The following is a 20,898-nucleotide window of genomic DNA, read 5'->3' on the forward strand; positions in this document are numbered from 1 at the left end:
TGCAACTGACTTATAAATTTCCTGAAAAGTTAACAATCAGCTCTGGTAAGTTGTGGCAACCAGCTCCAGTATACCATTGTCAATAAATGTTAACCAAAGAAAAGATATTTTATCTCAAAATCATTCCTTATTAAGTGTTATTTGCAATATTAATTCAAATTGACTTGTAAAGGAGGATTGAAAACTGACAAAATTATAATAAGTAGAGATAACAATATGGCTAGCCTGATTAAAGAAAAATTGTATAAAGAGGAATAATAAATGGGTCACAATATTTGTGTTCGAGTATTTACTGAACTTCTACACGTGAATCCATAGCTTTTAAGCCATAGTCTATTAACAGCATGTTTGTGGTGATCCAACTTTAAGGATTTTCTTTTTTTTTTTTTAATTGAAATCTCACTCTGTCAAGCAGACTAAAGTACAGCAGCATGCTCACAGTTACCACCGCCTCAACTTGCTGGGCTCAGCTGATCCTTCCATCTCAGCCTTCCTAGTAGCTGGAACTACAGGTGGTACCACCACACCTGGCTAATTTCTTGATTTATTGTTGATATGGGGTCTCGCCAAGTTGCCCAGACTGGTCTTGAGCCCCTAGGCTCAGGCAATCCTCTTGCCTCAGCCTTCCAAAGTGGGGGGATTACAGGCATGAGCTACCACACCCAGCATTAACTAAGGATTTTCTAAGAAAATAAAAAAAACCTCAATAATGAATTGTAGAGATAATTCTTTGAGAGTGTTGTGAATAGCGAAGACTGAAAAAGAAAGCCAAATACTGAAAAAGCTTAAAAGACAAAGAACCATGAGGATAAAAATAAGTTTCAATTTTATGAAATAAAAACCATTAAACTTAGAGAAGATAATTTCACACATAACATTGGGAAAATAAAAGTTCAATAATATTCAACTCTGATATTCAAGTTGCAACTCGTTTACAAGATGTTTACAAGATGATAAGCAAAAATGCCTGGACATCTAATAAAGGACTTAGCCAGGGTAGTGCAAGTCAAATTCTATTACTCAGGCTCCAAAGAACTTTCCATAAACTTTTGCTGTTCTGGAATTTTATTTTTATTATTTATTTATTTATTTTTTGGATTTGGAGTCTCACTCTGTCACCCAGGCTGGAATGCAGTGGCACACTCACGGCCACGCTAGCATCAACCCGCTGGAGTCCAGTGATCCTTCCGCCTCAGTCTTACAAGTAGCTGGAACTATAGGTGCACGCTACCACACCTGGCTAATTGCCCGGGCTGTCTCAAACCTGTGGGCTCAGACAATCCATTTGTGTTGTGGAATTTTCTACTTCAAAATGTTGCCCGAAATTTGTAAAGTGAATTGCTTGGTTGCTTTAGTAAGGAGAAAAAAAATGATCCTGTTTGGAAAAAATGATCATCCTATTTGAAGACACAATTAATAACTATGGCTCTGCACAGCTTTTTAAAATTTATGGCTCCAACCATACCAAAAAGTAAGTTCCATTCAGGTCAAGTATATAAAATTGAGTCTCCTGAAACTCTGATTCTATAAACAGGCCTTCCTAGATAGGGTTCCCTTCCCCATGCTCCGGGGACTGTAAGCAAACACCTTGAAATACTCAGAACAGCTCTCAATTGGAGAGAAGCTGATAGAAAAAGAATTTTTAAAAAAATGCAGTTCGGCAGATCCAATCAGAATGGTAATTCTGTAAGAAAAAAAAAATTCAGAAGGGATCTGCTTCCTCTTTTTTACTTATTTCTCCTGCCCTCACCTCCATGTAGTAAGATACAGACTGTATTTTTATTATTTTCTTCTCATTTAAACTAGACTCATTCGACAGGTGCAGTTCAGGTCCCATCTTGCTGTTGTAGGCTCCCCTGACAACCTCTATCACAACAATCTCTCCAGACTTAACCACACTGGCTTGTACCTCTCTCTTTTGATATTGAAGCAAATAGGACCTAGTGTTTACCTGTTTTGACAGATATGTCTTGTCTATCCAATGGCACTGAAGGCAGACAGGATATGCTTTTCATATCACTTATAAATTACCCAATGGAGTGCTGGGCCATTCCTTCTTTTCTCCTTTCCTACCTTCCACAGATATTCATAAACCAACTACCTTTTTGCCAAGTACTTTGCTATGCACAGGAGAGAGAAGCAAATCTGAGTAAATCATAGTCCCTGCGCTTCAGTTATTTTATGATTCCACCCCTTTTCACCTCTCCAGTCGCAACATTCTTCTTTTAGCTCTAGGCAGGTTAAAGGATATTCAATTCTCTAAACATACTATGTCCTCTCACCTCTAGGATTTTAAGTTGTTTCTTCATTGTCTAAGAATGTTTGACCTCCCTTCTCCTGTTCTACCCTCTATCTTTTTTTTGTCAGGCTATAACCTACCCAATCTTTCCATTCCATGTTTAGATGATACTTCCTCCAGGAAGCTCTCCCTGATCCCTAAAGTGAGGTGACCTTATCTGCTCCCTCGTATTGTTCCCAGAATCACACTTTCAAAACTGAATCATAACTACCTATTTATCTGTTATTGGGGTATATTAGTTCCCTTATGTATTTCTCTTTGTATTGAGTATGAGTCATGTACATGTTTAGCTCATGGTGCATAGTAGGGTGTTTTTTTAAAAAATGTGTTGAATGAATGAATGTCATAAAGGTAAACAGATCACAGTTCCTGCCCTTGAAGACATCACCATCTAGTGGGGGAGACAGAGATGCAGCTAAACCATAAAATAAGGTGTTAAATTTTAGAAAAGACATAAAGATTTAAAAAATTATAGGGGTCCAAACTAAGTTTGCAGAGGATATGATATTTAAGTTTGGTTTTGAAGGATTTCAAAGTTTATTGGATAGAAAAGAGGAACACAGCAGGTACTTAGTAATTAACTACTTTAGAATGTTCCAGCATGCCTCCATACAGGTCTATAGTTTCGAATGGTTCAAATCTTCCAGGTACCTTTCAGTGCAAGAAAGATAGAAAAGAATAAAATATGACCACAAATGAGGGATTCATCTAATTAGGACAGTGGAAAGAATAGCATTTGTTAAAATATTTTTAAAAGCAAGTGTTATATATAGTGGCTGCTACCATGACAATTAACACTGACTACATTTACTGGAAAGAAACTGCATCAAGAAGAATGAAACACTCAGTCACCTAATGCCAGTCGATGTGTGTGTGTGTGGGAGGGGGGATTAGAAAGCCTAAGGTAGAACACGTAGCAGAACACTCAAGGAAAGTTCCTCAGCTATGAAATCTATTAGTCTGTGAAAGTTTTATGAGGGAAGGAAAAAAGCTAACTTTCAATACAAATCTAGTCTCCAGTGTAAATTATCAAGTATGTCATAGGGAGATGGGCCAGATGAACACATTATGACTCCTAACTTATAAAACCTTGTTCCTTCTCTGCACCTCCTTAGATTGCAAGCTAGATGTGAAAAGTGGTATCAATAAAGAAAACGAACCAAAGGAGACATTTCTCATCTTTGAACAAGTTAAGAAATGTTGCTTAGTCCTTAAATTCTGGAGGAAATGACATTTGAGAAGGTTTAAAATCACTCAGGTCACCTCCTGGACTCATCCTAACACTTCACATCCTAGAAACAGCTGCTTGTTTCTCTGTAGACATAAGTTATTCCTGCTCCCAAGTCTTTTGTCATGTTTCTTCTGCCTGGAAGATTTTCTCCTTTCTCCCTTACATCCTCATTAGCCAGCTAAAATCGATTCAGTTTTCAAGACTCAGCTCAGACATTACCGCCAAAAAATCCTTTCTGAATCTCAAGGCTGTGGTTTTTCCTTCTGCTCTATGCCCTGGTAATATTTATTCCTGTTTGTGTATTGGTAATTCTCACCTCCAACAGTGCTGAGTCTGACTTAAATTTATGTTAGTAAGGCCTCCAGCCATTCATGACAACTAATGGGCACACAGAAAATAGGTCTTACATGAGTGAATAAATTAATGAAGAAATGAAAGTGTTATGGGAAGATGTACTAAGTAACACTAAGACTTATGCTTCAGGAAGATAGGTCTGGCAGCTATGTGTAGGATGATTGAAATGGAAAGACACCAGACTCAGAATCAAGAATGAGGGGTCTATAAAAACAGTTCAGGCAAGAAGGTGGCAGTGAGGATGTCAGGAAAGGATCAACCTGAGAGAGATTTTGGAAGCTAAATCAATAGAATTTGGTGACTGACTGGTGAACAAGTTGGGAACAAGAATTTTTAGCCTTTCTGTGCATAGGTCATCCACCAACAGAAGGGTGGTACCATTAACAGAAAGAAAAGAGTTTAGAATAAGAGGAAATTGGAAGAATGGACTGAAAGAAGGGAAAAAGATGACAAGAAGGTAGTAACATATCCAGAAATAAAAAGATGAAAGGGGAAGAAGGGGGTCAGGAGGTTGCAGCTTCACTAAAGCTAAGGTTTGGGAAAGTTATAAGGAAAGCGTAGTCCAGAGTGAGAAAACTACAGCAAAGTCAAGCAAGATGTTGAACTTAGCCATCTTAGTTCACCAATCACAAGGCAATGGCTTCTCAGACTTGTAGTCTCAGTCTAAATAAAACCCCTACTCACAGTTCCCCCTTCTCTAACCTGCCCTTGATTTTCCATTATGAAATTGTTGGTTGGCACATATCACTCAGCTACTAAACAACACTGGGGATATTTCTTTCTTTCTTTTTTTTTTTTTTTGAGTTGGAGTCTCACTCTGTCGCCCAGACTGGAGTGCAGTGGCCACTCCCGGCCACCGCAGCCTCGACCTGCTGGGCTCCGGCGATCCTTCCACCTCAGCCTTCCCAGTAGCCGGAATTACAGGCATGCGCTACCATGCCTGGCTGATTTTTTTGATTTATTGTAGAGATGAGGTCTCGCTGCCCAGGCGGGTCTCGAAACTGCGGGCTCAGGCAATCCACTCACCTCAGCCTCCCAAAGGCGCGGGATTATAGGCTGAGCCACCGAGCCCAGCTTCTTTATTTCACATAATCTTTTAAGGGTCTATTTTGGTCATGCTAAAAATAACAAAACAAGAAATATTTGGTCATCTAGGAGCATATTTTTATGTCCAAATGAAACCACAATTATTTAAACAATTTAAAAATGTCCAGGTCATTGATCTAACCTCTTCTCACTTATGCTAGAGAAAAAGAATATCAGAGACAAAAATGCTTTAATTAAGATAAGATATATGAAATAGACCACTTTCTTCATGAAAAGGTTATCTTGTTACTTAGGTCATGCTGTGTCAGGATTAGGTTCAACTATAATAAGAGAAAACCCAAAATAGCAGTGACTAAAATATGTAAAGATTTATTTTGTCACATAAAAGAAGTCTACATATGGCAGTCCAGAAATTGGCATGGTGACTCCATGAAGTAGGAGAGATTCAAGCTGTCTTCATGCTTCACCATTGTTCAAGTTACTTAATTGTCTAAAAAGGATGCTGGAACTCCAGCCATGTCAAATTCCAGGTAGGAAACAGGAAAAGAAAAGACTGAAAGCTGTTTTCTCAGCTGTCTGTTCCTCTTTTAATTAAACTTCCTGGTATCCTCTTCCAACAATTCATGCTCCATCTCACTGGCCAGAACTTATTCATATGGATACATTCTAAATTGGCTTCCTACACAGACCACTCCTTTCAAGCAATTCCAACTCCCAGACTTTTTCCTTCCCAGTCTCTTACCAAAATCTACATATCCCTGGGATGAATCTTAAGAGCCCAGGCTCTTCATTTTATAGATCAAGAATCTAAGTTCTAGAAAGGTCACATAAATTACCCAAGGTCATGACTCTGAGTCTATTGCTCTTTCTCTAACACGTTGGTGCCCATCCTGTATCTCAACCCCTTGGGCTTCAGGCTGCTGTTAAGGATTGAAAAGGGCCTGCTGCTAATCCTCCTCAGAAAGTATGTCTCTCCTAATAACAGCCATCAGTGCACTGACTTACAACAATGGATACTGGAGAGAGATCACATTAGAACCTGGTTTCCTTCTGTTGTTATATTGGTCAGAGTGCTTTTCCTAACTCCTCAACTCATACCTTAGAGAGACACTGCTGAGGTTGTAAGGCCTGCACATTTCTGCAATGCACCTTCTTGTGACTGTGTGGTGATATTCACTGACGCAATCCTCCCACACTTCACAGAAACCATGGCAGCAGAACTCCTAAGGCATCCCCCATGCAGCTTTACAACTTCCTGGGGGAAAGAGTTCAGTTCATGATTGTGTTGTAATTTCTGTGAAGGGGAACTAAAGTCCTAAAAACATTCATGAATGAACCTTTTCAACAGCACTTGGAAGACAGTCAGAGACTTCACCATTAAAACTGAGCCAACACAGTAATGAAATTCAATGACTGCCACAGGAGATATATGAATGCCTCAGGGCAGAACAAAGGGCAGTGGAATCAGCCAAGGGCAGTTACTTCTACAAATGCACGTACCTGAATAGGAACTTGAATGGTGTTCAAGGAACAACACTCTATCTTTCCAGAAAGTGTCATGTGTTCTTTTTACCTCCAGTGGCACTAAGAATCTAAATTAAAACATTTTTATAGTTTGGTATTGATGCTGGATTTTAGGGAATAATCTTATCAAGAGTCTACTGAGTGATGATCTGAGGAAGCATTGCATTTTTTTTTTTTTAAATGGTAGAAGAAACACTGGCAGCTTGCCTTTTCTGCAAACTTTGATTATAAAACCAAAAACCCTTGATGGTTTTAAGGACCTTACAGCCCATCTGATCTGACCACACATTTTATAGGTAAAGAACTGATCCCTGCTAACCTGATAAAGTAGAAATTGTCTGTCCTAGTCTGCAAAAATCATTCTACTCTAGAAGCAGGAATTAATGGAGTAGGAACCTGGGCACTAAATTACAGTTGTTATGTTGTTAAGACTAAGAGCATACACCGGCCTGACAGAAATAAATGCTTTGGGCCCTACCTATTTGCTTTCCATTTATTCCTGTGCCATTTTCACTCTCATGCAAAGATACCTTTAGGTTTCCTTTGGGAAGTATGAGTGTACCCACAGGCCTTTATGTAAACATTAAAAATAATTCCTTTTTCATTTTTATTTTTTTAGAGAAATAGACTTCAAGAGTCTCCCCAGAGACACTTAAATCAATGTCTTCTTTGTAGAAATTGGCATAAGACACACTCTTTTAAGATGGCATGGATAACTCTCCAATTGGACAATGTATGGCAAATTACTTTCAAAAATAGAAAGTGCTTTGTAAAAGACACAGGTTAGTCTACTTACTTTATGTATACATTCCATTCCACTTATTCCTCCAGCAAATATTTATTAAACACTTACTATGTTCCAGGTCTCAGACTAGATACTTGGTATGTAAAATGAAGTTAAATGAGATTCCCGACACTCCAGGAGTTTACAATGATACAGTCTATTCCAGATCTTGCCAATCACCTTCTCCCCAGACACAAAACAAACACAATCAACTAGGTAAGCTTTCCATGTTATGTTTTGTCATTGCATTGTGTATGTCTTCTCGTCCTAGCATTATCACAAATCTAGTTTAATAGTTGAGTACGGTCATCCCTCCTTATCTGCGGATTCACTTTCTGCAGTAAAGCACAAAAAGATATTTTGGGAGAGACCACATTCACATAACTTTTGGTGCAGTATAGTGTTATAATTATTAAATTTATTATTAGTTATTAACTTGTCACTGTGCCTAGTTTATAAATTAAACTTTACCATACGTATGTACAGGAAAAAACATATTACATATGTAGGGTTTGCTACTACCCATGGTTTCAGGCTTCCACTGGGGGTCTTGGAATGTATCTCCTTAGTTAAAAAGGGACTATTATCCATGCTTTCAAGCATCCACTGGGGGTCTTGGAATGTATCTCCTTAGATCAAAAGGGACTATTGTAATTAATTGCTTACTGCCCGTGTCACACACTAGAATTTTAGCTTTATGGGAAAAGATATTGCTTCTCTTTTGTTCTCTGATACTCAGCACCCTGCGTGGCTGCCATAGAAAAGCCTAACAGATATTTGTTGAAGGATGAACAAATGAATGAAAAACTAAATGATGAAATATGAGTATAATACAGTACAATGCGTACTATACTGGACTTGAATAGTACTATGGGAATTTATAGGAGGAGCACTTAAAGCCAGCCTTGGTGGAGATGATTTCTGGAAGAGTAATTCATCTTTTCAAAATCATATACTTCCATGATACCGTCCTCCACTGACCTGTCACTAGTTTAAGTCGAATTATTCTCTGTGAAATATCAGGATCATGCCAATAGTAGGACATCAAAAAGATTGGTTAAGTGACTCAAAGAACCCCGCGGACAAAATCCAATTAGAACACCTCTGGCGAAAAGCCAGAATGAATGAAAGGGTTCACTTCTCCGCGTAGATGCAGAAGCGGGAAACTCTCCTCCGAGCTTCCACGTCGGCGTTGGATACTCCGGCCGCAGTCCCACTGGTCACGTGATTCCGGCCTCGCCCTCTGGGGCGCCAGAGCCGGCCTGCGCCTGCGCAATGCTCAGAGACGGCGGGCCTGTGTGCGTGACAGCTTCCGGCTTAGTTTCCCCGCCTCCTGCTTGGCTGAGGCGGTCTGGGGCTCGGCAGTGGCCGGTGGGGTAGAGGGGGCAGGGCGTGGTGAGGTAGGTGGGTGCCGGAGTGGGGTTCCCCGGAGCCATGGCCTGCTCCATTGTCCAGTTCTGCTACTTCCAGGACCTCCAGGTCGCCCGGGACTTCCTCTTCCCTCACCTGCGGGAGGAGATCCCCAGCGGCGCCGTGCGGAGGGACCCCAGTAAGTGCCCCTCGTCTCGCAGCTCCTTTTCCCGGCCGCCGGCGGTCCTCGCTTGGCGGGTTCGGGTCTCTTACTCGCTCCACTCCTTCTGCCTCTGCCCTCTGGACCCCTAGTTCTACTTGCGCCTACCCCCTTCGCACTGGGACGACCCCCTGGTCTCCTCGTCCTAAAGCCCTCTTGGTGGTGTCACCTCTCGATCTAGTTTTCTCCTCAGCCCCTCGGCTTCCTGGCCAAAAACTGCGTTTTGCTTCCTCTCTCCTCTGCCTATCACCTCTTCCTCCTGTCACCCCTTACTCCTCCTCTCCCCCATTCCCAGCTTTCTCTCTGAGTGTCTTCTCCATGTCCCTCCTACCTCGCTTCAGCCAGGGTCTCCTGTTTCATAGTGCCTGCTCCGTGATGGCATCCTCCCCATTTCTTGCCGTATGTCAGCGTTCCACCCTGGTGTTGCCCCAGCGCCCACTCTCTTTCATCCCTGGGACTGTAGGGTTCTGCCACCTCCCCTTCCGAAAGTGTTGATTATCCCCCACTCTCCCTTCTTCCACCCCCTCTCCCTCATTCAGATTTAGAGAACAACTGGCTGATTGACAAGAGAGTGACTCTTAAGGTGGTGAGTAATAGACTCTCAAAGAAGAACATTAACCTGTCAGGAAGTGAGCGAGAATTTACTTTTGGAATTAAAATTACAGTGACATAACTTAGAAAAGTTGTTTGGCTTTATTGAAATGAGAACCCTTCCACCCATTATTATTTCAAAAGTGTTAAATAAACCCTTCCCCAAGTAATATAAAATCCTAAGACTGATTTATTAAATACTGCCTGGTTTCTCTGAATCTCCTTTTTCAGAGAGTGTGTTTGGTGTGTATTGGTTTTTTGTTTGTGTGTGTGTGTTTTTTTTTTTTTGCATTTCCAATATGAAGTATATTTGTCTTTGAAGTATAGTACTATCACTTTGCTATACTGGAATGGTGATATATAGCCCAGTAAATAAGCTTCTCTCCTTTTTTAAAATTTAGAAGATTTAAAATCAAAACCATTTATAAATACTCTGTACCAATCAGTTGGCACAGGGTAAATATTCATAAGGTTGTGGTACCTGCCTCTAGGAGCTTGTAGTTTACTGGGAGAGGCTGACAACTAAATCAGTACCTACCATTCAGTGTGATTGAGATATACCTGGAGTGCCAAAAAAAAAATGTATACACATTTTAAGAGATGTTGTCTATATATTACTTTTAGTTCACTATAATCAGAAGTGTCTGGACACTGATAGTAACCACTTTGAGCACCTTTTGTAATTGCAGAAGTCAAATGTGACTTGTATTCATCCTTTGTTATTGGTACATATTGAGTATTACAATTTTAATACAGTTTCTCCTTTCTTAAAATGTGTATACTTTTTTTGGGCCCCCTTTGTATATGAGGCACTTCAGAGAAAGGGAGACCTTAATGGCATGGTATTTAGAGAACTAAGAAAAGCTTAATGACTGAAGAGGAAGATGTGAGGGGAAGAGTGGAGGAAACTGTAATAGTAATACAGAGCTAGATTATAGAAAGCCTTGTGAAAGTTGTCAATTTCCTCTGAAAGAAATGACATGGTCAGATTAGTATTTACTGCAATCACAATTTGTTGAATGCCTGTAATGTGCTCTGGCAGCGGTGTGGAGAAGAGATTGGAAGCAGAGAAATTGGTTGGGAGGCTGTTCCAGTAATCCAAGCAAGAATTGATGTGAGCTTGAACTAAGATAGACTTAGCAGGATTTGAGAGGAAGAACTAGATTAGAAACATATTAAGGAGGTAGAATCTGCAGTACCTTGTAAAGTTCTGGTGATGGGGGTTGTAGCTGGTGAGTGAGCGCGAATTTAGGAAGCCTTTGGCTTTTGTCTTGGGCAAGGGAATATAACAGAATGAAGAATCCAGATTTGAACCTTTTGCATTTAAATGTTTGTGGTATGTCCAAGTGAGGAGGTGCAATTTAACACTAGATATAGATGTCTAAAACAGTAGGGAGTCCTGGGCCAGAGATGTTAATTTGAGAATTACCAGCAAAAAGTGTCAGTTCAGTCTTAAGAATTATGTACATTATGAAATACACTGAGTACTGAAGATATAATCTTCAAAGAGCACTGAAGTTTGAGAATCAAGTAGAAGTTACTGGGAAGAAAACTGAGAAGGAGTAACAGGAAAATCAGTTGAGAGTAATGCCCCAGAAATTGAGGAAGAAGAAAATATGATGAAAGTGAGTAATGGTCACCAGTTTTGCAAATGCTGCAGCAGTCAGGTAAGATGAGGACAGAAAAGTGTTTGGGAAGGTATAGGTGACTGGGACCTTAGGACAGTTTCAGTGAATGATGGAGACAGAAACATATTTACATAATGTTGAATGGTCAAAAAATGAAATATATTATTTCAAGGAGCCTGGTTGTGAAGGATAGTAGATAGAGTATTGTAGACAGGGGATGTAAGAAAAGAAACACATCTTCTCTATCCCTCTGCCACTCCCCTGGTCCAGGCTCTCACCTCACAACCTGGGCCATAACATCTGTCTTCTTCTAATGCATCTTCTTGCTTCCTTTCTTGATTTCTTGTAGTAATTAGTTTTCAACAGCAGAATGAGCTTTTAAGGCATAATTTAGATTACAACATTCCCTTGTTTGTAATCCCCTATGGTTTTCTATTGCACTTAACATAAAATCTAAAGTTCTTACATGGCTCCTGATAACCTTGAGGCTCTGCCTCCTGCCAGTTCTTGAACCTCCAACTTCTCTCCCCTTATTTGTTATGCTTTAGACACTCTTATGTTGTTAAACCAACCAAGCACCTTGTGGCTGAGGCCTTTGCTCTTGTTGTTGTCTGTGCCTTGGATGCTCTTTGCAGATTTTTACATGCTAACTGCATCTTGTCATACAAACCTTAGACCAATCATCAGCTCCTCAGGGCAGCCTTTTCTAACCACTTAATCTAAAGTGGTCTATATGACTCCCATGCTCCCACTTGTTATTCTTAATCATATCCTGTTTTCATCACTATGTCTATACTGTCCAGTGTGGTGGTAGCCTCTAGCCACATAAGGCTCTTAAGCCTTTGAAATGTGACCAGTGCAACTGAGGGATTACATTTTTAAAATTTTACTTGATTTTAATTAAATAGCCAAATGTGGGTATAATATTGTACTAGGTACTAAAACTCAGGTACTTGCAGATTTAATACTTGCCCAACGTCACACAGTAAAGTTTAGATCTAGTATGTGAACTCAATCCAGGCAGTGGGGATAAAATCACACCCTAAACATCTAGGTAAATTTGCACTCTGCCTATGAGTTTGCAAATGTGGTTTAATTTATTACTCTTTTAAATCAAATTCTTAAGTTTATGTATGTTTGTTATTATTGCGGCTGCCATCAATTCATAGACTATAAACAGAAAGGATCTCTTAACTAGTGAGCTTCTTTGCAAAACTTGTACAGATGTTCCCAACTTATGATGCCATGGCTTACAATATTTTTTACTTTATGGTGGTGTGAAAGTGATATGTATTCCGTAGAAACCATGCTTTGAATGTTGATCTTTTCCAGGGCAAGCAACATGTGGTGCAATACTCTCTCTTGATGCTGGGTAGTGGCAGCAAGCCACTCCTAGTCAGCCACATGATCACAAGGGACTCTACCCTGCAGTGTACTGTGTCAGTAAATTACTTGAGATATTCAACACTTTATTATAACATAGGCTTTCTGTTAGATGATTTTGCCCAATTGTAGGCTAATGTAAGTGTTCTGAGCACATTAAAGGAAGGCTAGGCTAAGCTATGATGTTTGATAGGTGAGGTTTGTTAAATTTATTTTCGACGTACTGATATTTTCAACTTACGGTGGTTTATCAGGACATAAGTCAAAGGACATCTCCTATGTTGCAATGGTGATTTAATTTACAAATAAAAATTAGAAAAATAGTTTGTCCTGCTATAGGTAATTTACTTGAAATTTTTAGAATGACTAGTGCTATGGATTTCTGTATCCCTGGACATATTTTTTATGTCACTGTGGGTTTGGGTCCCCACTTAACCTACATGCTTTCCAGTGAGATTGGATTTCTAGACCAGAGCTTTTTGAAATTTGCAGTCAAGTTAGGCAAAATAAATAAATAAATAAATAAATACATGTACAGAGGTAGAGTCAGAATATTTGGAGATAATTTGGGTGTTATAATATTGTGGATCTCTTAATTTATCTAATTGTAAAATAATTTCTTGTTGACATTCTAAAAATGTAAAGCAGCTTTTCTTCTTGCTCCTTTTAACAAAAAGAAGACAAAGCATGCAGAAAATTATGTTGGAGTCATCAAGTAAAGTCATGTTTTTATGCAGTCGTTAATCACTGAGAGAAATGTGCTTTTTTTTTTTTTTTTTTAAGGATAGCCTGAAATCATGGAATTACTTTTCATGATGGGATATCAAAAGGGTATAATATACCCAATTTTTATACATAATGAAAATGCTTTATCTGCTTTGAGATCATACTCAGAGAAGTAATCTGAAAATAGAACATTTATAGGAATTTCAGAAAATGTATATTTTTATTGAATTTCTTTAAGATTTGAAGATCTTACAGATGAAGTGTTATCAGTGAAGAAATTGAGACTTGAGTGTACTTTCATTCAGCTAATATTTATTGATTATCTACCATGTTCTAAGCACAGAATGAGCTTAGAAGTAAATAAAACAAGTCCTTCTCAAGGAGTTTTTGGCTAAATAAGTATATAAAAAGATTGTTGCAGATGTTATTCGATTTGGCACATGATAGGAGGAGAATCAAAGAATGTTGTCTATTCTATATAGGAAATCCAGGAAAGTCTCCATATAGGAGGTAACCTTTTCACATTAATAGTTTAATGTCCATCAGGTGGAGAAAAAATAGACAAGGCATGTGAAACAGTATTGGATGCAGACAGTTGAAACAGTAAATTGTGGTGAGAGGGTGGGTATGATAAGCATTAAAGCTGAGGAGATTGGTGGAGGAGTTTGTATTTTATTTAGTAGCAGGGTCTTCAGATTGAAGTAAAGAAAATTTACCAAGGATTACTTGAGAATAGTTTTAAGTGAATCATTTTTCACATATACCTGCAAAAGTGCCTACTTTCTCACTCTGCCTTGTCTCACTTTACAAAGAAAGGTTCATCTCTCATGTTTCTAATCTCATTATAGTAAGTTGCTCCAAGATATTTTTAAAAAACTCCCCTTTAATTAAACTGTAAATTCCTCCATTCATCTCATTAAGAATTTTCCAAATATTTTTTCTTTTGTGTTCAATAATTATCAAAAATTTTTATGTTGTTTTCCTCAGTTATCTGCTTCTAATAATTACAATAAGAAGAAAAGTTTTAATACTTATAGTCTTGTGATCACAGGAAAATTTTTTTCTCCATTCATATCATTTTTTGCAGAGAAATTTTTGGACTGATAATAAAAACATGTGTTACTTTAGAATAGCATTCTGTGGAGGAAGTGGAATGGAAATAAGAATTCAAGAAGAAAAAAGAACTTACAAAGAACTGTTGAGAAGATCAGCATTTTTTTAAAATGGATGTTGGTGGATATCGTTTCCCTATAATATTTATAATCCACAGAATAAATTTTGAAAAGCAATAATAGTTTCATTTTTAAATGTCCATATTTATAATATATCAGAAATTATATCTTTTGTTCAAGCTTGTTACTTAAAAACCCTTTTGGAAATTATGAGCAAAATGTTTGAAGACCATTCTCCTGTGGGACTCAGTGATTCCCCAATCTTTTTTTTTTAAGAATTGTAAAGTACATTAAATAATGAGACATAGATCCTGAATAGCTGAAACCATTTTGAAAAAGAAGAAAAAAATTAGAAGACTAACACTGCCTGATTCACAACATATTGCAAAACTACAATAACCAAAACTGTGATACTAGCGTAAAGATAGACAAACCAATAGAATTGAATAGAGAGTCAGTAAATAAACCCTCAGGGTTTTGGTCAAATGATCTTCAACAAGTGTGCCAATAGCATCTTATAGGGAAAAGACAACTTCTTCAACACACGGTGTTGGGGGAAACTGGATATCTCTATACAAAAGAATGAAGTTGGACCCTTATCTTACATCACACACAAAAATTAAATCAAAATGGATTAAAGATCTAAATGTAAGACCTAACCCTATAAAACTCCTAGAAGAAAACATAGAGAAAAACTTCATGACATTGAACTTGGCAATGATTTTTTAGATATGACACCAAAAGCACAGGCAACAGAAATAAAAATGGACAAATGTGGCTATACTAAACTTAAAAATGTTTGTGCATCAAAGGACACAATCAACAGAGTGGAAGGTCAGCCTACAGAGTGGGAGAAAATACTTGCAAGTCATATACCTGATAATGGATTAATATCTACAATCGATGAAGAATTCCTATAACTTAGCCAAAAAAAATCAAATATTTTAAAATGAACAAAAGACTTAGGTAGATATTTTCTTCAAAGATTATATACAAATGACCAACAAGCACATGAAAAGATGCTCAGCACCACTCATCATCAGAGACATGCAAACCAAAATGTAATTAAATGCTATCTCACTTCCATAAGAATGGTTACTATAAAAAAAAAAAATCCAGAAAATAACAAGTTGGTGAAGATATAGATAAATTGGAACACTTGTGCAATTTGGTGAGATGATAATGTGTTACAACCACTATGAAAACAACGTAGAGTTCCTCAAAAAAATTGAAAAGAATTATCATATGATGCAGTAGTTCTACTTCAGCGTATATATACAAAATAATTGAAAGTAGGGTCTCAAAGAGATATTGTACATCCATGTTCTTAGATAATTCATAGTAGTTGAGAGGTGGAAGCAACCCAGATGTCCATTGGTGGATGAATGCATAAGCAAAATGTGGTATATATATACAATGGAATACTGAATAGTCATTCAAATGAAGTCATTCAAATAGTCATTCAAATGAAGGAAATGTCACATGCTATAATGTGAAGAAAGCTTGAGGACATTATGCTAAGTGAGATAATCCAGTCAAAGAAAAAAACGAATACTATATGATTCCACTTTCATGAGGTATCTAATGTAGTCATAGAAACAAAAAGTAGAATGAAGGTTACCAGAGACTGGGGAAAGGAGAAAAGGGGAGTTGTTTATTGTGTATAGAGTTATAGATTTGCAAGATGAAGAAGTTCTGGAGCTCAGTTTTACAACAATGTGAATACACTTACTACTGAAGTGTACGCTTAAAAATGGTTAAGGTGGTAAATTTTATGTTATATGTTTTTATCACAATAAAAATATCAATAAAAATGAGACTAAACTGCCTATGATGGAAAGCCACATATTAGATTATATTTTCCTTAGATTGGTTTCCCTCAGATGTTATATAGTGGTCTAAACAGTGGCAATCCTGGGATTATAAGATGAGTATGATTACTATGAAAGACTTTGAGTGACTTCTGTGCTTAATACCATTTGAGACTACAGAGACATTAAATGAAGAAGAATAAGTCATTGCACTTTCCTCCCAGTAGGGATTCCTAGAACTCCTAGGTGTCTGCAGTACCCATATTTAGCTTTCAAAAAGGAGACCAGAAACAGTCCCTTGAACATAGATCACTTTTCTTTGTACGATGTGAGTCTAGTTCTCACATATAAATTCCCTGGAGAATCTCATAAAGTCAAGAGAGTAGACATAACCTATTATTACATAATGCGTAATGCCTTTTTTTTTTTTTTTCATTACTCTGGTAGGTACTTAACCTTTTTTGCTTTTTAATTAGTCACAACAGCCACCACCTGGCTACTCATATCCCATCTTCCAGATGTTAAAACTTCAGTGCTATGTTGTCCTACGTGGTAGCCACTAGCCACATAAGGCCATTTCAATTTAAGTATAAATTAATAGAAATTAAATAGAAAAAAATTCAGTTCTTTAGTCATACTGGCTGTATTTCAAGGGCATATTAGCCACGTGTGGCTAGTGGCTACCATATTGGGAAGCATAACTATAGAATTCTTCTATCATTACTAATAATGACCTATATAGCACTTTATTTATTTAGAGCTAGAGTCTCACTCTGTCGTGCAGTGGCACACTCACGGCTACTGCAGCCTCAACCTGCTAGGCTCAGGTGATCCTTCTGTACCACCACACCTGGCTAATTTTTTAATTTACTATGCAGACGAGGTCTTGCCAAGTTGTTCATGCTGGTCTCTAACCCCTGGGCTCAGGCAATCCTCTCACCTCTGCCTTCCAAAGTGTGGGATTATAGTGCCTGGCCCTACAGCTATTTTAATTGTATGGAATACCTTCATTCTAGAGTATGTAACTAACTTTTACCTCTAGTTTCCAACTTTTTGGTAATATCTGCATTTGCCTATTGATGTCTCTATATTCTATACTAAATTGTAAACCACTCTAGGCCAGGGAATAATTAATAAGTTTTTTTATATTCCCAGCATTGGTACACAACTGATAATGTAGTAGGAACTTAATATATTACGAATGAACATGTGTGTTGGATTATATCTGAATTGGATTTTTGTTTTTGCTTTAGAAATGCTGACTATAAGATAAAACAATGATAAATGTGTCATCTATTTTTTTTTTTACTATGGTAGCAGAATATTCCAGGTTCTCGTGTTATATTGTTAAAATTATCAGACTTTCTCTAATGTGTACTTAAAAAATAGTAATAGCAAGATTAGACTAATTTAGGAAGGATTTAATTTAAATATGAGGAGAGTTTTCTCACAGGAACAGTAGTTGAATATTAGAATAAGTTAAGAAAGAAAGATGTAGAATTGACTTCTCTAGCGTATGCAGAAACTAGCTTTACTTAGCAATTTTTACATACCTCTACCCACATTTTATAATAACACACCTACCTTCATCTATTTAGACATACTTATCTTTTTTGTTGCTTTGAACATAAAATATCAATAATATAAAATATACTATGTTATATAAATATGAGGTTCTAAGAAACAAAATTATAAAAGATGTTTAGGCTTGGTTGTGGTGGCTCATGTCTGCAATCCCAGCATTTTGGGAGTCAGAGGGGAGGATCACTTGAGGCCTGCAGTTTGAGACCAACCTAGGCAATAAAGCAAGATCCCATCTCTACAAAGCAAAAACAAAAGATGTTTAAGTTCTTTTTAATATACATATTTTTGCCCTTTAGTCAGTGACTTCATTTGAAAATCAAAGTATAGAAAGGAGAATAGGACATAAAATTTCTTGAGGTCTATAGTTTTTTTTTTTTTTTTTTGTAAAAGTGGAACTAAAGATTTAATAGGGTTTCAGGCAAAGGGATTGTTTATTTTTATAAACTTTTTAAGAGCAGTCTTGAGGGCAGGAGGATGCACTATAGTTCTTTCAGAGATTTTCAATTATGCCATTTTGTGACTTAATATCAATATATGTTCTTATATGATGTGAAAGGGCCACTTATTTGAGAGCAGGAGTCTAGAATTCTAGAACGGAAAAAGAACTTACAGATCTAGTCTGATTTAATCACAGTGGTTTGAAAGAAATGAACCCTCTCGTTGAAAACAGGATGTTTTAGAGTTCTGCATATTTTTATGTGCTGAAAGGAGTATGCTAGTATGAAATTTATTTTTTAGAAATAAGGAAGAAAGTTAATTCTTAGAAATTTAGAAAGACTTAGAAAATTAAGAAGCAGCTTCTCTATTCTTTAGACTTTCTTTCTTTTTTTTAATACTTTGTACTGCTGTATGAATCTTTTCTTGCCTTGGCCAAGAAGAGCCAAGTAATATTTGTTGAACCCCTGAATTATTTACAAGTCATAGGTTCTAGAGCTTCTTGCTTTTTATAGAAAAAAGTACATTAACTCTTTTTTCTTATCTTGAAAGAATGGAAATGAATTTGCTTCTGTGCTAAGAAGATCTTTTGTTAAACCATAGAAATTAAGTTTTCCTTTTCCTAACATTAATGGTTTTAGTTTCTCATTTAGTTTTTTTATTTTGACATACTCATATTGGAAAAAGCAAATACTGTCAAATTAATTGTCCACTTCTAGAGTTCAATTTCCTTTCTGGCTCCAGGTTCTTGTTAAATTAAAAACATACACTCAGTTCATGAGGACAGACTGTTCAAAAGAAAATTAGAATAATGTATTTTGGAAATTAAATTGAGCTATGGAAAGCAGAAGTTGAATTTCTTATTAGAGCTTTTGTTGGTAGGATAATTCATTCATTGGAAATACCTTTAAACAAGACATCTGTAAATTTTTTTGTTGTTGATTGAATAAAATATATTTTTTCTATGATTTGAAGGTTTCATTTATCAAGTGAAAGACAGTTTTTTTACATTAATATAATCTAATCTCTTCAGAGAAAAAAATTCTCTCCAAAGGGGAATTGTGGTTATATTTTAAATTTTGAAGTCATTGACTTTATTCATTCAAGCAAACATCTAACTTGATAAGGGTAAGAACAAAGATTTATAGTTGTTACCAATTATTCAAGATAGTCCAAATAGTCCTGTACAGTTATGGGTATAAAAGAAAGGTAAGTCAGGTTACTAATCAATGAAGAGGTAGTTGTATTTTGTAACTTTTATTTATAACTTCATTTCTTTATTTCTCTCCATATTATATAAGTGGGTTGGAGACTAATTTAGAAAGAAGATATGATTCAAGATACATTGAACAAGAGTGAAGGATAATTTAAGCAACTGAGATAAATAAACAATATTTTAAGCTGGCAAACTTCTCAAAAGAATCAAGTTGAATCCTCAATGTAATCCTTGATTTTCTGTGAATTTCAATGAAAAAATGGCTAAGAATGTGAAAAGAAGAAATTTTAAAGAAAGTTCGCACCTTAAGAAAGTCTTGGGAAAAAAGATTAAAGGTTTAAAACTAAGTAGAAATGCTTTATATACTAAAGCTGCCATTTTATCAGTAGGTTGTACAGAACATGAGCTGAGCAATCTCAGTTAAAACATGAATTTGAAATATTTTTCTTTATGTCTGGTATTCTGTCCTTATGTAATACCGTTGTGAAATGACTGCTTTAGGAGCAACATATGGATGTGAATTATAGCATGAAAGTAACAAGACCTGAGAAGCATTCTCATCTATTTTTAGATTTCTCCAGTAAGCGATATTTGCTATTTTTGAGCTGTTTATAGTGTAACCTGTTTTATTCACTGTTGACAAAAAGAATATTTACATAATAGAGTATAGACACAACTTAAGAATAATGTGATATTCTTTCCCCCCCCCTTCAAAATGGAATGGTGTTTATTTGGAAACTTCGTGGCCTTTGTAGTTATTTTTTCTAGCCCTGCCAAGAAATTAGGTTTTGAAAGTCACATGTAATTGAATGAGCACATTGGTTTTACATTATGGATACAGGTTTTGTCTTGAAATGTTGAAATATACATTATATGTTTGTGTGCATGCACATGTGTATGAAATATAAAAATTATTTAATGCATACCAAGCCCTCTATTCTGAGCTAGAGTTCTAAAGGGTCTTTTTTTACTTAATCAAATTACGCCAGTTAGACTTGAATTAGAACAAAATACTGTGTTTTTCTTATTATTTCTTAATCAAAACTAAAGCTAGGAATTGGTACTTTTTAATTATTTTGTCTCATTAATTAAAATAGAATGAACTTAAAGAATTAGCATTATAATGTTACATATAGACATTATTTGAAAAAGATGGTTTGGATTCTGTATATAAAATTTATATATAAGCCGGGCTCGGTGGCTCAGCCTGTAATCCCACGCCTTTGGGAGGTTGAGGTGAGTGGATTGCCTGAGCCCGCGAGTTCGAGACCTCATCTCTACCATAAATCAAAAAATCAGCCGGGCGTGGTAGCGCATGCCTGTAATTCCAGCTACTTGGAAGGCTGAAGTGGAAGGATCGCTGGAGCCCAGCAGGTCGAGGCTGCGGTGCGCGGGTGCAGCCACTGTACTCCAATCTGGGCGACAGAGTGAGACTCCAACTAAAAAAAAAAAAAAAAAAAAAAAAAATATATATATATATATATATATAAAGTTTATTAAAAATCAACTTGTTTTGTATTTATATTTGTGTTCAAATGCAAAA

The 20,898-nt window shown here is 36.8% G+C and overlaps 1 protein-coding gene across 1 annotated transcript in view; it reads left to right on the top strand.

Annotated features, from left to right (window-relative positions):
• Window positions 1-8,559: 8,559 nt before the first annotated feature.
• Window positions 8,560-20,898, top strand: part of LOC103256335 (rab3 GTPase-activating protein non-catalytic subunit-like) — a gene marked incomplete at its 3' end in the record, with an annotated part of 57,314 nt that continues 44,975 nt past the window's right edge. Inside the window, exon 1 of the mRNA XM_008054223.2 lies at window positions 8,560-8,788. Within this exon, the coding sequence (XP_008052414.1) occupies window positions 8,674-8,788 (115 nt within the window). The remainder of the gene's footprint in view (window positions 8,789-20,898) is intronic.

Source organism: Carlito syrichta, unplaced genomic scaffold (genome assembly GCF_000164805.1).
Source record: "Carlito syrichta isolate Samal-C Ts95f unplaced genomic scaffold, Tarsius_syrichta-2.0.1 Scaffold289258, whole genome shotgun sequence".
Classification (NCBI taxonomy): domain Eukaryota; kingdom Metazoa; phylum Chordata; class Mammalia; order Primates; family Tarsiidae; genus Carlito; species Carlito syrichta.